Source organism: Lepus europaeus, chromosome 13, assembly GCF_033115175.1.
Source record: "Lepus europaeus isolate LE1 chromosome 13, mLepTim1.pri, whole genome shotgun sequence".
Lineage (NCBI taxonomy): Eukaryota > Metazoa > Chordata > Mammalia > Lagomorpha > Leporidae > Lepus > Lepus europaeus.
This window is the reverse complement of record NC_084839.1, coordinates 2,204,332-2,218,708: the sequence shown is the minus strand read 5'-3', so window position 1 is coordinate 2,218,708 and position 14,377 is coordinate 2,204,332. Positions and strand designations below refer to the sequence as shown.

The 14,377-nt window shown below is 55.6% G+C and overlaps 1 protein-coding gene across 1 annotated transcript; it reads left to right on the top strand.

Moving 5' to 3' along the window:
• The first annotated feature begins 1,394 nt into the window (after positions 1–1,394).
• Positions 1,395–10,724, top strand: ADI1 (acireductone dioxygenase 1). Its single transcript, XM_062208907.1, has 4 exons — positions 1,395–1,572; positions 4,782–4,901; positions 9,601–9,780; positions 9,944–10,724. Exons 1-4 carry the CDS (start codon positions 1,453–1,455, stop codon positions 10,061–10,063), a joined length of 540 nt encoding a protein of 179 aa, XP_062064891.1. The 5' UTR covers positions 1,395–1,452; the 3' UTR covers positions 10,064–10,724.
• The last annotated feature ends 3,653 nt before the right edge of the window (positions 10,725–14,377 follow it).

The window sequence follows — 14,377 nt, the reverse complement described above, 5'->3', positions numbered from 1 at the left end:
ATGGGGAACACTTTTCCTCCAAGAGACACCTGGATATTTATAGCATCATTCAAGGGCTTTTTTTTTTTTTTTTTGGACAGGCAGAGTGGATAGTGAGAGAGAGAGACAGAAAGGTCTTCCTTTTTGCCGTTGGTTCACCCTCCAATGGCCGCTTCAGCCAGCGCATCTTGCTGATCCGAAGCCAGGAGCCAGGTGCTTCTCCTGGTCTCCCATGTGGGTGCAGGGCCCAAGGACTTGGACCATCCTCCACTGCCTTCCTGGGCCACAGCAGAGAGCTGGCCTGGAAGAGGGGCAACCGGGATAGAATCCGGCACCCAACCAGGACTAGAACCTGGTGTGCTGGCACCGCAAGGCGGAGGATTAGCCTGTTAAGCCATGGCGCCGGCCCATACAATTTTTTTTTTTTTTAAAGATTTATAAAGTTTTTGAGAGGCAGAGTTACACACACACAGAGAGAGAGAGGTGTTTTCATCTGCTGGTTAACTTCCCAAAGGACAGCAGCAAACAGAGCTGCGCCGATCCGAAGCCAGGAGCCAGGAGCTTCTTCTGGGTCTTCCACATGGATGCAGGGGCCCAAGCCCTTGGGACATTTTCTACTGCTTTCCCAGGCCACTGGCAGGGAGCTGGATGGGAAGTGTAGCAGCCGGAAAGAGAACAGGGGAAAGATGGCGACTTAAAGGATTTCTGGACCCGGAGGGGCGGCGCTGGGGGTCGGGGGGCCCCAGGTGCCCCGCTCTGACCCAGCCTCCTACAAGCGCCCCGGGGACAGGTGAGGGCTCAGGTACCCTGCCCCGCCCCCCAGAGGCCAGGGCCGGCCAGGCGGGGTCCCAGGTGCCCCGCTCTGACCCAGCCTCCTACAAGTGCGCCCCGGGACAGCCAGGTGAGGGCTCAGGTACCCTGCCCCGCCCCCCAGAGGCCAGGGCCGGCCAGGCGGGGTCCCAGGTGCCCCGCTCTGACCCAGCCTCCTACAAGCGCCCCCGGGCAGGTGAGGGCTCAGGTACCCTGCCCCGCCTCCCAGAGGCCAGGGCCGGCCAGGCGGGGTCCCAGGTGCCCCGCTCTGACCCAGCCTCCCGCAGGTGACGGCTCCAGTGCTCGGGCCCCGCCTCCCAGGTGGGAGACCCGGGCCGACAAGCACCGGTCCGGCCCCGTGCACCAGCCCTGGGCTCTGTGCCCGCTTCCCACATAAAATCAAACACAGTACATCTGCCGTGCGGTACTTGAGGCCACCGATTTCGCTCACACCGAGGCCCGGGGCGGCCCCGCAGCTTTCGGGGCTCGCCTGCTCTAGCGCACTGCGCGAACCCGGTGCCCTCGCTGCCCGCCCCCGCCCGAACTCCGAGCCCGCGGACCCCGGCCTGCCCCGCCCTCGCCTCCAAGGCAGGCCCCGCCCGAGGGCCGCGTGCGCCCCTCCCCCGGTCCTGCCCGCTCGGAGCCCGTCCGCCGCCCGCAGCCATGGTGCAGGCCTGGTACATGGACGAGACCGCCGACGACCCGCGGCTGCCCCACCGCCTCCAGCCCAGCCGCACGGTGGGCCTGGAGCAGCTGCGCCAGCTCGGGGTGCTCTACTGGAAGGTACGCGGGGAGGCCGCACGCGTCACCCGCACGCACCGCGGGGCCCTCGGCCCGGCCGCCGGGGCGCGCCGCGCATGCTCAGCAGGGGCTTCGGCGGGCCGCACCTGCTGCGCATGCTCACTAGCGGGGCTCGGGGGTCGCAGCGCGGAGCCCCGGCGCGTTGCGCATGCTCCGTAGTGGGGCTCAGGGGTCGCCGCCCGGAGCTCCGGCGCGCTGCGCATGTCTCGTCCGTACGGCGAGGGCCGTGGGCTCGTGGTCGGCGGGGTTTTTGGGACGGGCCGTCCGGCGCCCCCTCCTCAGGACCCCGCGGTGTGCCGAGCGCGACCCGGGAGCCCGCGCCCGCGGCCCACGCACGGACTTGGGGTCCGCGCGGCGCTGCCCCGGGCTCGCCTGGTTGACCGTGTCCGAGCGAGAAAGCGAGCGCCTGTTGGGGGGCGCAGTGCAGGGCTCCCCGGCCGGCCCGGCGGGCCCGTTAGGGGTGGGCGCGGCCCGGACGGGGCAGGGGTGGGGCAGGGCGAGGGGCGGGCGGCAGACCCAGTGTGGCCGTTTGCTTCTGGCCAGGCTGGGGGAGTGCGGCCGAAGGAAATGTGCAGGCCAACCCGGCACCCGCCCGCTGTGCGCCGGACAGGGAGGGCCAGGCAGTCGAGTGGGGTCCAGATGACGAGAGGAGGCTGTTTTTGTTTTTTTTTTTTAAGATTTATTTTTATTTGAAAGGCAGAGTTAGGGAGGGAGCCTTCCGTCCCCTGGTTTCCTCTCCAAGTGGCCACACTGGCCTGGGCTGGGCCAAAGCCAGGAGCCAAGAGCTCCATCCTGGTCTCACACGTCGGGCAGGGGCTCAGCACTTGGGTCTTGGGGCAGGGGTGGGGTGCTGGTGCCACAGTGCCAGCCAGCCATGAGGGAAGGTTTTGGTTTACGGTAGGATCTAATTTCCCCGCGGTCTAAACACCAGGTCAGATTACTGCAATCCATTGCTTTCATCATCACTCCGCGGGGCCAAACCCCTCCTGCCTGCTAGTTCTATCCTGAATGACACATCAAGTGCTGCCAAAATTGAATGGTATTTGCCCTTGGGTTGTAGTGTCCTGGGTGTTTTTATGCTTTTAAAAATAGTATTGGGGGAGAGAGGGGAGCTGGCGCTGCAGCCTGGTGGGTTAAGCCTCTGCTGATGCGGGCTGGAGTCCTGGCTGCTCCACTTCCCATCCAGCTCCCTGCTGGTGCACCGGAAAGCAGCAGAAGATGGCCCAGGTGCTTGGCCCCTGCCACCCACATGAGAGACCTGGATGGAGCCCCTGATTCCTGGCTTTGGCCTGGCCCAGCCCAGGCCGGTGGGGCCATTTGTAGAGTGAACCAGGGGATGGAAGACCTCTGTCTCTGCTTCTTTCTCTGTAACTCTGCCTTTCAGATAAATAAGTCTTTAAAAAAATAATAAAAGCATTCTGGATCCTGGGAGTAGATGGGGAGTAGTTTTGCCCCTTAGTGACACAGCAGAGGGGCGGAAGGCTCCTACACCCCCAGCACACACCGGGAAATTGCACTGCTGAGCCAGGACTGGCACTGCGCGTGCCAAGCAGTATTTCCTAAAGCTTGACGACCAGTACTTGAGACGTTTTGGACTTGGCTGTCCAGTGTTGGTGATAGAGTGTCCATTCGTTATTCATTTGAAAGGCAGAAGACCTTCCATCCTCTGGTCACTCCTCTGCCACACCAGCCAGGACCTCGATCCGCACCTCTCCCGTGGGAGGCAGGACCCCACCTGCTTGAGCCGGCACTGCTGCCCCCAGGGTCTGCATTGTAGGAAGCTGGACAGGAGGACAAGCGTTCTCATGGGGGGACGTGGGCATCCCAATCTGCATTTAAAGGCAAAATACACCACATTTATTGCTAGTAGTTGTAAGTAGAGGCTCAGATTAGATCTGCCTGGGGCCCCAGGGGAGTGGTTCATGAAGAAGGGATGTTAGACCTTAAAGAATAGATTCTGGGGTGGTGGTGTGGTGCAGTGGTCAAGCCAGCAGCTGGGATGTGTACAGCTCTACAGCTCTGGCGCCTGGGGTTGAGTCCCACCCCAGCTCCCCACAGCTTCCTGCTGATAATGCTAGCAGCCATCCATGACTCACACCTGCGTCCCTGCCACCCATGTGGAGACCTGGACGGAGCCCCTGGCTGCTGGCTTCAGCCTCTTCCAGCCTCACCTGCTACAGGCATTTGGGGAGTGAGCTAGTGGATGGAAGACCTCTGTCTTTCTCAGCCTTTCAAATAAATTGTTTAAATAATATAAAAAAGGGTTTTGAGAAATGAGGAGGTTAAGTGGGCATTTTAGGCATAGGACACTTCATGAGGGAGGGTATGGGGATGTAAAGTACCAATTTTTTTCTTTCTTTTTTTTTTTTTGTTAAGATTTACTTATTTATTTGAAAGAATTAGAGAGAGAGAGAGAGAGAGAGAGAGGTCTTCCATCCGTTGGTTCACTCCCCAATTGGGTGCAATGACTGGAGCTGTGACTATCCAAAGCCAAGAGCCAGGAGCTTCTTCCAGGTCTCCCACGTGGGTGCAGGGGCCCAAGCACTTGGGCCATCTTCTGCTTTCCCAGGCCACAGTAGAGAGCTGGGTTGGAAATGGAGCAGCCGGGTCTCAAACCGGTGCCCATATGGGATGCCGGCACTGCAGGTGGCAGCTTAACCCACTACACCACAGTGCTGGTCCCCCTACTTGTTTTGTAATGTGGATTTCTTTAAAAATAGGGAAACAGAGACCAATAGAAGTAGAAATGCCAGCTGGGGCCGATGCTAGGTGTCCTCCCACCCCATCTAATGAATTTGAGTTTCCTCTTTTGGTGTGACTGTCAGACCTCTTGGCCTCGGGAAACATACTGACCAGAGATTCCACAGAGGATCCATGAGACTTGCCAAGTAGGGAGGTGGCAGCGAGGCAGGATGTGGAGAGGGAGCTGTTGTTCATGGGCTTGCGGCAATGAGAACTTGGCCTGGAAATGTGAAGAGGGGCCCTCCAGGAAGGACGGTTGGAGGGAAGAGAGGCAGAGCCACACGGGACTCCATCTCGAGTGGAAAACCCATCATAAGAAGCAGGGACAGGTGGTGAAGGGGGTTAGTCTCAGTCCGACAGAGCAGCACGTGCAGGTGGGGTGTGACCATAACGCAGACCAGGAAGGGTGTTTCCATGGCTTGTGTTCATGGGACCTCCTGCTTTGGCAGCTGGATGCCGACAAATATGAGAATGATCCCGAGCTGGAAGAGATCCGGAGAGAGAGAAACTACTCCTGGATGGACATCATCACCATTTCCACAGATAAGCTGCCCGACTACGAGGAGAAGGTAAGGCCCTCTGTTCACACACCATTCCAAAGATAAGCTGCCCGACTACGAGGAGAAGGTAAGGCCCTCTGTTCACACACCATTCCAAAGATAAGCTGCCCGACTATGAGGAGAAGGTAAGGCCCTCTGTTCACACACCATTTCCAAAGATAAGCTGCCCGACTATGAGGAGAAGGTAAGGCCCTCTGTTCACACACCATTTCCAAAGATAAGCTGCCCGACTACGAGGAGAAGGTAAGGCCCTCTGTTCACACACCATTCCAAAGATAAGCTGCCCGACTATGAGGAGAAGGTAAGGCCCTCTGTTCACACACACCATTTCCAAAGATAAGCTGCCCAACTACGAGGAGAAGGTAAGGCCCTCTGTTCACACACCATTTCCAAAGATAAGCTGCCCAACTACGAGGAGAAGGTAAGGCCCTCTGTTCACACACCATTTCCAAAGATAAGCTGCCCGACTATGAGGAGAAGGTAAGGCCCTCTGTTCACACACCATTTCCAAAGATAAGCTGCCCGACTATGAGGAGAAGGTAAGGCCCTCTGTTCACACACCATTTCCAAAGATAAGCTGCCCGACTACGAGGAGAAGGTAAGGCCCTCTGTTCACTTGGACGGCACAAGACTCACTCCCTCCTCTCATGTCTTCACTAGGACTTTATGTCAGAGGAATTCTGTCCTCCCTTTCCAGTGTTTTCTTTTTTAATTTTTTAAAATATTTATTTATTTATTTGAAAGAGAGTTACAGAGAGAGGGAGAGTCAGACAGAGAGAGAGTTCTTCCATCCACTGGTTCACCCTCCAGATGGCTACAATGGCTGGAGCTTCTTCTGGGTCTCCCACGCAGGTGCAGGAGCCCATGGACTTGGGCCATCTTCCACTGCTTTCCCAGGCCATAACAGGGAGCTAGATCAGAAGAGGAGCAGCCGGGACTAGAAACAGCGCCCATATGGGATGCCAGTGCTTCAGGCCAGGGCTTTAACCCACTGCACCACAGCACCGGCCCCCCCCCCCCACCCCTTTTTTAAAAGATTTTATTTATTTGAAAGACAGAGTTACAGAGAGAGGTAGAGACAGAGAGAAAGGAGAGGAGTCTTCTATCTATTGATTCATTCTCCAGATGGCCACAAGGGCCAGAGCTGGGCTGATCAGAAGCCAGGAGTCTGCAGCTTCTTCCAGGTCTTCTTCCATGGGTGCAGGGGCCCAAGCACTTGGGCCATCTTCTGCTGTTCTCCTGGCCCTTGGCAGAGAGCTGGATTGGAAGTGGAGTAGCCGGGACTTGAACTGGTGCCCATATCAGATGCTGGCACTGTAAGCGGAGGCTTTACCTGCTGTACCACAGCACCAGCCCCTTTCAGTATTTTCTATGTGTAGAATGGTGAGTTATTTTTCCCTTCTGTTTTGTAGATTCACCAGTGAAGCCAGCAGTAAAAACTGAAGGTTTTTACTGTATTTTTATTTTATTTATTTATTAGTTTTTAGATTTTTTTTTTTTTTTGACAGGCAGAGTGGACAGTGAGAGAGAGAGAGAAAGGTCTTCCTTTTTCTGTTGGTTCACCCCGCAATGGCCGCTGTGGCCGGCACACCGCGCTGATCCAAAGCCAGGACCCAGGTGCTTCTCCTGGTCTCCCATGCAGGTGCAGGGCCAAAAGACTTGGGCCATCCTCCACTGCCTTCCTGGGCCACAGCAGAGAGCTGGACTGGAAGAGGAGCAACCGGGACAGAATCCGGCACCCCGACCGGGACTAGAACCTGGGGTGCTGGCGACATAGGCGGAGGATTAGCCTAGTGAGCCGCGGCACCAGCCTTTTACTTTATTTTTAATATTTATTTATTTACTTGAAAGGGAGAGAGAGTTTCCATCCACTGGTTCACTCCCCAGAAGGTCAAAATGGCCAGGGCTGGGCCAGGACAAAGCCAGGAGCTGGGAACTCCATTTAGGAGGCAGGAACTGCCCACATGGTTAGCATGGGCCCAACTGCCTGGGCCATTTCCCACTTGTTCCCAGGCAGGTTAGAAACAGAGTAGCCAGAAGTGGAACCAGCTCTCCAAAGAGGATGCCTTGGATATAGGGATTGCAAATGGTGGCTTAACCTGCTGCTCCATGGTACCTGCCCCTCATTTGTTGGAAGATTTTGGCCTAATAGACACGGACTGCTCCGTGATCTGCTTGTTCTTGAATGAGTTTTGTAGTTCCTGTTTTCAAGGCCTTGGTCTCCTTCATCTAAGTTGTCATATTCATTGGTATAAAATAATTCAGAGTATTCCTTTATTCTTTTAATATCTATAGGGTATGTGATACTGTTCTTTCTCCATGATATTTCTAAATTATGTCTTTTTTTCCCCTGAGTCTGGCTACAGCCTTATCAGCCTTATCAGTTTTATTGATCCTCTCAAAGAACTTTGGGTTTCATTGATTTTTCTGTTTTTTTAGTTCACTGATTTCTGCTCTGAACTTCATTATTTGCTTTCTTTTATGTACATTCGGTTCAGTGTTCTGGTTTCTTGAGGTGGGATGAGTTCTCTGATTTCAGCCTTTCTTTGTTTTGAACAGTGGTGTTCGGTGCTGTTCCTATGCTGGAGCACACATTCTGATGTGTTATATTTTTATTGCCATTTATTGGAAGTGTCTTGTAATTGATTTCTTTTTTGATTTCATCTTTAACTCATGAAGTTTTTTTTTGAACTTGTTAGTTTCCAATTATTTTGGGGATTTTCCCGGGGATTTCTGTGTCATTGGTTTATAGTTTAGTTCCATTGTATTCAGAGAATACACTCTGAATGAGTTGAATTCCGGTGAATGTATCACGACTGTGGCTCAGGATGAGCTCTGTCTTGATGGCGTTACACGTGGGCAGGAAAAGCGTGTGTGTTCGGCCATTGTTGGCAAACTGTTCTGTGCATGCATGGTGCTGTCCAGGTCGTCTCCAGCCTCCCCAGTGTCTGCCTGCTGGGTCCGCCAGCTGCTGACGCTGCGGTGTCGAAGGCTCCAGCTGTACTGATGGGTTCCGCTGCTCCTCCTTGTGGCTCTCCTTGTGTTGACCGAGGTATTTTGATGCTCTGTTGTTGGAGGCGTGTATGTTCAAGACTACTGTGTCAGTTGGCGAATTAACCCACCTGTCATGACATGACTGCCTCTGCCGTGTTCCTACCAGTTCAGAAACCCAGAGCCGGCCCATCCCAGCTATGATTCTCCATCTTCACACATCTCCCAGATTGCAGTGTGGCAGCTCATCCTGCCGCAGGTCCCTCATGGATCCAACTACGTGATTCCCAGTTTGTTTGACTTTCTTCTTTTTTTAAAGATTTATTTATTTATTTGAAAGGCAGAGACAGAAGAGAGGGAGGGAGAGAGGGTTTGCATTTGCTGGTTCACTCCCCAGATGGCTGCAATGGCTGGAGCTGGGCTGATCCAAAGCCAGGAGCTAGGAGCTTCTTCCAGATCTCTGACGTGGGTGCAGGGCCCAAGCACCTGGGCCATCTTCCACTGCTTTCCCAGGCTGTTATCAGGGAGCCAGGTCGGAAGCTGAGCAGCAGGGCCTTGAACCAGCACCCAGGTGGGATGCTAGCACTGCAGGCGGAGGCTTAACCTACTAGGCCACCGTGCAGGCCCCCAGGCTCATTGTTTTAACCAGGTGTGTGGGTTTTAAGAGATCTTTGTGTATTTCGATCACAGCCCTTTACCAGGTGTGTCTTGCTGGGACAGTCGTCCATTTCTGGTTTGTCTCTGCAGTGCTTACGAGCAGAGCGATTTCGTTCAGTGACGTCCGGCTTCTCAGCTCTTCCTTCCACGGCTTGGGTTTCGGTGTCACGATAAAGTCGTCGCCAGACTCAGGGTCGTCGAGGTCTTAGAATTCTGCATGTGACATTTACACCCGGGATCCATTTTTGAGTTAATTTTTGTGAAGGGTGTGAGTCTGTGTCTCGATTCAGTTTTTGTTTGAATGTTGGGGGTGATCTTCGAGGCCAGGCCCCCTTGCTGGGTCGATGAATAAGTGCTCAGGCAGTGTCCTGCTGTCCCTGGTCCGTCCTTGGCCCTGGGGACCTATGTAGCCCCGCAGCTGCACCAGTGGATTTGCTGCAAAATTCGCAAGCTGGAGACTGCTGGGTGAGAATGGGTGTGCGGTGAGTGCTCAGGGCTGTGTTGGAAGCGCAGGTTTCTCGAGTGTTTCCCTGTAGACTTTATAGAGGAAAGCTTTGAAAGTCTGAGGGTGCTTCCTGTTGGCTCTTCCCACATTTTTGCATGTTTGAGCGTTTGATCTGAACACGCTAGGAGAAGAGCCCTTGGGAAAGACGCAAACGTGGTTTGAACAAACGGGCAGTGTTTCCCCAGGTCATGACTGTCCTGGCTCCTTGCTGGCCCTTGCGTGCAGTGGCTTGTGACTGCCACACGTGGGGCCCAGTGTGGAGCCAGGACATCCATGTGGCAGTCCCCCCATGTGACCCGGCCTGTCTGCGATGTGGGGATGACCAGGAGGCCCCCTGAGTCGTGTGTGGAGCCCCGAGTGCGGCCTGGCACGTGGTGCTGTGGAGTGTTTGGCTCCGGCCCAGCCCGGCCTGGCCCGGCACTCATGGTGACAGCCTTTCTGAGTAAGGCAGTGCTCGTCTGCCTGGAGAGAGTTCTGTGGCCGGGGGTCAGGGCCGCGAGGGCTCGGGGCGCACGGCCGCTCTCCAGGACGCTCACGTGGTTCCTCCTGCCCCAGCTGAAGATGTTCTACGAGGAGCACCTGCACCTGGACGAGGAGATCCGCTACATCCTGGAGGGCAGCGGGTACTTTGACGTCAGAGACAAGGAGGACAAGTGGATCCGGATTGCCATGGAGAAGGGGGACCTGATCACGCTCCCTGCAGGCATTTACCACCGCTTCACGCTGGACGAGAAGGTGGGTCCGGGGCCTTCCGGGACGGCGGCTCTGCAGGTGCCGGCACCCCTCCACCTGCACGGATGCTCAGCCACGCCACCTGACACAGGCCTCCTCAAGGACAGGGTGCCCCTGAGAAGCATCAGGAGACAGGAACACAGCTGGGTGTGCTTGTGTTTTCTAGAACTATGTGAAGGCCATGCGGCTGTTCGTGGGAGAGCCTGTGTGGACGGCGTACAACCGGCCGGCTGACCATTTTGACGCCCGGGAGCAGTACGTGAAGTTTCTGGCACAGTCGGCCTAGCCATGCCCCCAGGAGCAGCAGCGCCTTGTGAAGGCCTTGAATGCTGGAATCGAGCAGGAAATCCTGCGTTTTCTCTTAGCTGTTGTGATGTCGCCTGAGGCTACTTTGTCTTTCCCTCCAGAGAACGTTTAGTGATAAAAGGAGCTATTTCTACCTGGTGGTGGTGGTGCGCGGCCCGAGTGTCACCTCCCAAAGTGAACGCACAGGGGCTCTGTCTGCCTCGTAAAGAGGAGCAGCAGTGCGTGGCGTGATCGCCAGGCAGCAGGCCGGGCCTTGGCTGGGCGGCCTCTCCCGTCGGCAGGCAGCCTCTGGGTTGCTCATGCCTCTGACCTTCCAGAGGAGAGCAGCCGAGGCGGGTGTTGGCAGCGTTGACACCGCGTAGGATGCCCGCCTCCTTGGGTCCAAGACCTGGCTGCCCTCCCGATTCTAACTTCCTGCTGATGTGCACCTGGGGGCAGTGGTGATGGCTCAGGGTGGGGTCCCTGCCAACCACAGGGACACCTGGCTTGGGCCCCTGGCCCCTGGCTGTTCTGCACACTTTGGGAGTAAATCAACAGATGGGGCTTGTTTCTTTGTCTCTCTCTGCCTCTCAAATAAATAACTACAATAAAACAAATTTAAAAATAAAGTAATAAATAATAAAGTAACTGCCTTAATTTTATGCTCATGCCTTGGAGTTCCTTCCATTCAGGTGTACATGGTATTTGGGCTGGTTCGTTAACATCATCCTTGGAGATTCTTTGTGTATGTATGGAGTTAATTTCTATGTTTATATATGTAGATAACATATGTTAATGTTTTTTAGTGTGAGATTTCTTGGTCCTTTCACTACCAAGCTTTTGAATTTTAATGAGAATTAGTACATGATTTTTCTGCTCAACAGTTCTGAGACCTGGGCTGTTAGAATTGCACAAAAAAATCCCCACACCAACCTCATGTTTCCTAAGTTATCTTTTATAAACTGGATGAAAAATCTTGATGGTGAAATGCATGCTTTGTCATTTCCACCGTGGTCTCTGACGTCCACTGGGCGGTGGAGCTGAGCCTGGGCTGTGTAAGGAGGCCCTGTCCCGGGCGTGGGATTAAAACCACAGATGGCCCAGGGCTGTCCCTGCCAGGCATAGCCCAGTGGTTAAAACAAGTGCCAGTCCAATTCTCTGGACCCGTTTCTGAACGGTGATGATACATAGACTTGTTACTTTTTTCTGAATTAAGCGCCAGACTGTCACTATAAGTTTTTCTTAGAGTAGCTTTTCTAATTGCGACCCCTGGGGCTCCCACCATGGCGGCTAGCACATGCCCGCCTCCCAGGGCTCCTGCGCCTTCCCCCTCGTCCTCCTGGAGGGCAGCTCTTCCGGCCTCCCCACACCCAGGCACTTGAGGCGTGGCCAGAGGCGCAGCCGCCAAGAGGATTAAGGTGAGGTCACGTCGTGTGGCGTGCGGGTCTCCTGTATAAAGTCTGTTCTGCTGAGATCTAATTCACACGTAATGAAATGTACCCAGTGTGAGTGCTCGGGTGTGACGAACGCGTGCACAGTCAGCAATGCAGACGCCCGGCGTCACCCACCCCGCCCTGGGCAGCCCCGTGGATCAGGGGTCACCTCTGGAATCTGTGCTCTGGGGACCCGTGCGTCCAGCGTGTGTTCAGCCCCTCACCTGGCCCCTTTCTTGACAGAGTGCGGCCTCTGCATGGGCTGTAGAGCACTCCTGGCGCAGTGGAATATACGTGGCTCCCGCATCCCAGGGCGCGGGGCCGAGTCCTGCCTTCGCTTCCCGGCCAGCTTCCCAGTAATGTGTCCTGGAACCCAGCAGAGGATGGCTCAAGTGCGTGGGTTCCTGCCACCCACACTGGAGACCCGGATGGAGCCCCTGGCTCCTGGCCCAGCCCTGGCTAATGTGACTAGTTGGGGAATGAACTAGTGCACGGAGGATCTCTCATTCTGCCTCTTTGTTGCTCTGCCTTTCAAATAAGTAAATATTTCTTATTAAAAGCAGCTCCATTGGAGCAAGAGGAGAGCAGCTGCGGCAGCAGCACAGGCGTCTGGAGAGGGAGACGGGATGAAGAGCCGCTCCTTCTGCGGTCTCCGTTCCGGTTGAGTGCCACAGAAAAGGCTCCGTCAGGAGCCGTGTTCTCAGGGTTCCAAGTCAGCTGGTTTCCCCGGGAGCCAACGCCTGCCAGCAGGGCAGCTGGTGGCTTTCACGCTTGTGTGTTGATGAGTTTGGAGCTGGCCACGCTTGCTCCCCGAGTCAGAGCTGAGTGCGTGTTTTCTCCGATGCTTCCTCTCGTGGCCGCTGTGTGGAGTTTGGTATCTGTGGCTGGGGTGCCGGTGAGAACACACGGGACCCCGTACTCATCTGCGGCCTCACTGGCATCCGTGTTGGCGTTTCAGACACTTCTGTGTGTTCAGCCTCGCTTACTCCTGCCGAGGGTGACGCCGCGCCACAGGGACCCAGCTGAGCCCTGAAGGGACCAGCCCCCCCTCTTCCACGGTGGACGTTTCCAGCCCTGACTGTCCAGGTGACTGCTTGGATAGAAGCACTGAGTGTTCAGCCTCCCCCGGGCCATCGCCTCTCCTCTCTCTTCCCCACTGGCCGTCCGTGTCTTCATCCTTGTCTTTCAGCACTGAAGTGGAAGCTGCTGCGTGCATGCGACGTCTGTGGGAGCTGAAGTTAACCCAAAAGAGTCCTCGTAGCGACTTACAGATCTGAACTGTCAGCTGACGCCTTAGGGCAGGAAGGAAGGCGGCCTGGACCCGGCGGAGCTGGAGGCCCGGTCGCAGCTGCGCACCTGCCCTTGGTTTCTGCAGCTGTCTGTCCTCTGCCGTCTCTGCTGGGAAAAGTGTTGATCGTAGAATGAGTCAGCTGCTGTTTACACGTAGAACTCACCTTTAGCCTCCTGTTTCATCACGAGGCTTCTGTTGTGATCCGGCAGATTCATTCCGGAGCCTCCATGCTGGCTGCCTGTCGCCAGAACTGCCGACTGTGTCTCCCACTCCAGCCCCTGCACGCTGGCTCAGAGACGCCCGCTCTCAGCTTGCTTCCGGCCCAGGAGCCCAGCCAGATCACACCACCAGCGCGTGGCTCGCTGCAGAACTGGAGGAAGTACTCTTAATTTAGATGCCCACAAGCCACACAGGTTTTCAGCCTCCTTGGGGAAAGTTGTCCTGAGGAGTGTGGATGCCATCTTTGAGGGGTACAAAGTGAATGGTAGACATGCAAGCCAAAGCGCACTGGGCAGCTCACGGCCGGATTTGGCCGCTATTTGCTGGTTTGCAGGACCAGCCCCAAACCCTGATGGGGGCTCCTGTCTGCTCACAGCACCACACACTGTGCACATGCGTCCTCCACGAGCTCTCAGAGCGCAGTTGAGGCTGCCGATGACAGTGGTGGATGGGACGGTGCCGCTTTGGCTGCCTCCAGCTGTGCCTGCTGGCGGGGCTGGGGGGGTCGATGCTGCAGCCACTCCCAGCGTTCTGCCTGCTGGGCTGCCGCTCCTGCCTACACGGCGACTGTGCCTTCCCCACGGCAGTGAAGCTCTTCTGCTACGCCTGCCGTGGTTTGCAAAGAGCTGGGTCCTGTCCGAGAATGGGGAGCTCTGATTGCATTGTGGGGTGGCTGTGGGTTTCGCCGTTGGCCACCGTGGAGGGACCTTGCTGTGGGGACCTGGGGAGGCTGGCATAGCAAGAGTTCATTGTGCCTTGGATGGGTGGGCGTGGGGGAGGGGAGACGCCCAGCCCAGGTCTGGCCCTGTAGACAGAACGGGAAATTCAGCTGTGATCTGAAGAGCAGCCACTTGGCTGAAGGCTGCTGTGTGGAAAGGACATCATTTAAAAAAAACAAAAAAAACAAAAAAAAAAACGTTTATTTATTTATTTGAAAGGCAGAGATACAGAGGGCGAAGGAGAGAAAGAGAGAGAGATCTTGCATTCACTGGTTCACTCTCTAAATGGCCGCAATGGCCCTAGCTGGGCCAGGCTAAAGCCAGGAGACAGGATTCTCTTCTGGGTCTTCCACATGGGTGCAGGGACCCAAGCACTTGGGCCATCTTCCACTACCTTCCCAGGTGCATTAGCAGGGAGCTGGATCAGAGGTGGAGCAGCTGGGACTCGAACCTGCACCCCTATGGGATGTCGGCACTGCAGGCGGAGGCTTATCCTCTACACAACAGCGCTGGCCCCATGTAGTGTTTTTATAAACCTCAGATGATCTTATGATTCCCAGAATGAAAGCAATTACTAAAACAATCCTGCATCCCAAAGATTTCAAGGTTAGGATGGAAGGAAATACAGCGTTTGAACTGGTGCTGCTCTGGGA

What these genes read in the sequence shown, in the direction of transcription:
- ADI1 (XM_062208907.1), top strand. Translation starts at nt 1,453, where the DNA reads ATGGTGCAGGCCTGGTACATGGACGAGACCGCCGACGACCCGCGGCTG. An exon ending in TGCCCGACTACGAGGAGAAG is followed by an intron (nt 4,902 to 9,600) that starts GTAAGGCCCTCT and finishes CTCCTGCCCCAG; the next exon opens with CTGAAGATGTTCTACGAGGA. An exon ending in GCTTCACGCTGGACGAGAAG is followed by an intron (nt 9,781 to 9,943) that starts GTGGGTCCGGGG and finishes TGTGTTTTCTAG; the next exon opens with AACTATGTGAAGGCCATGCG.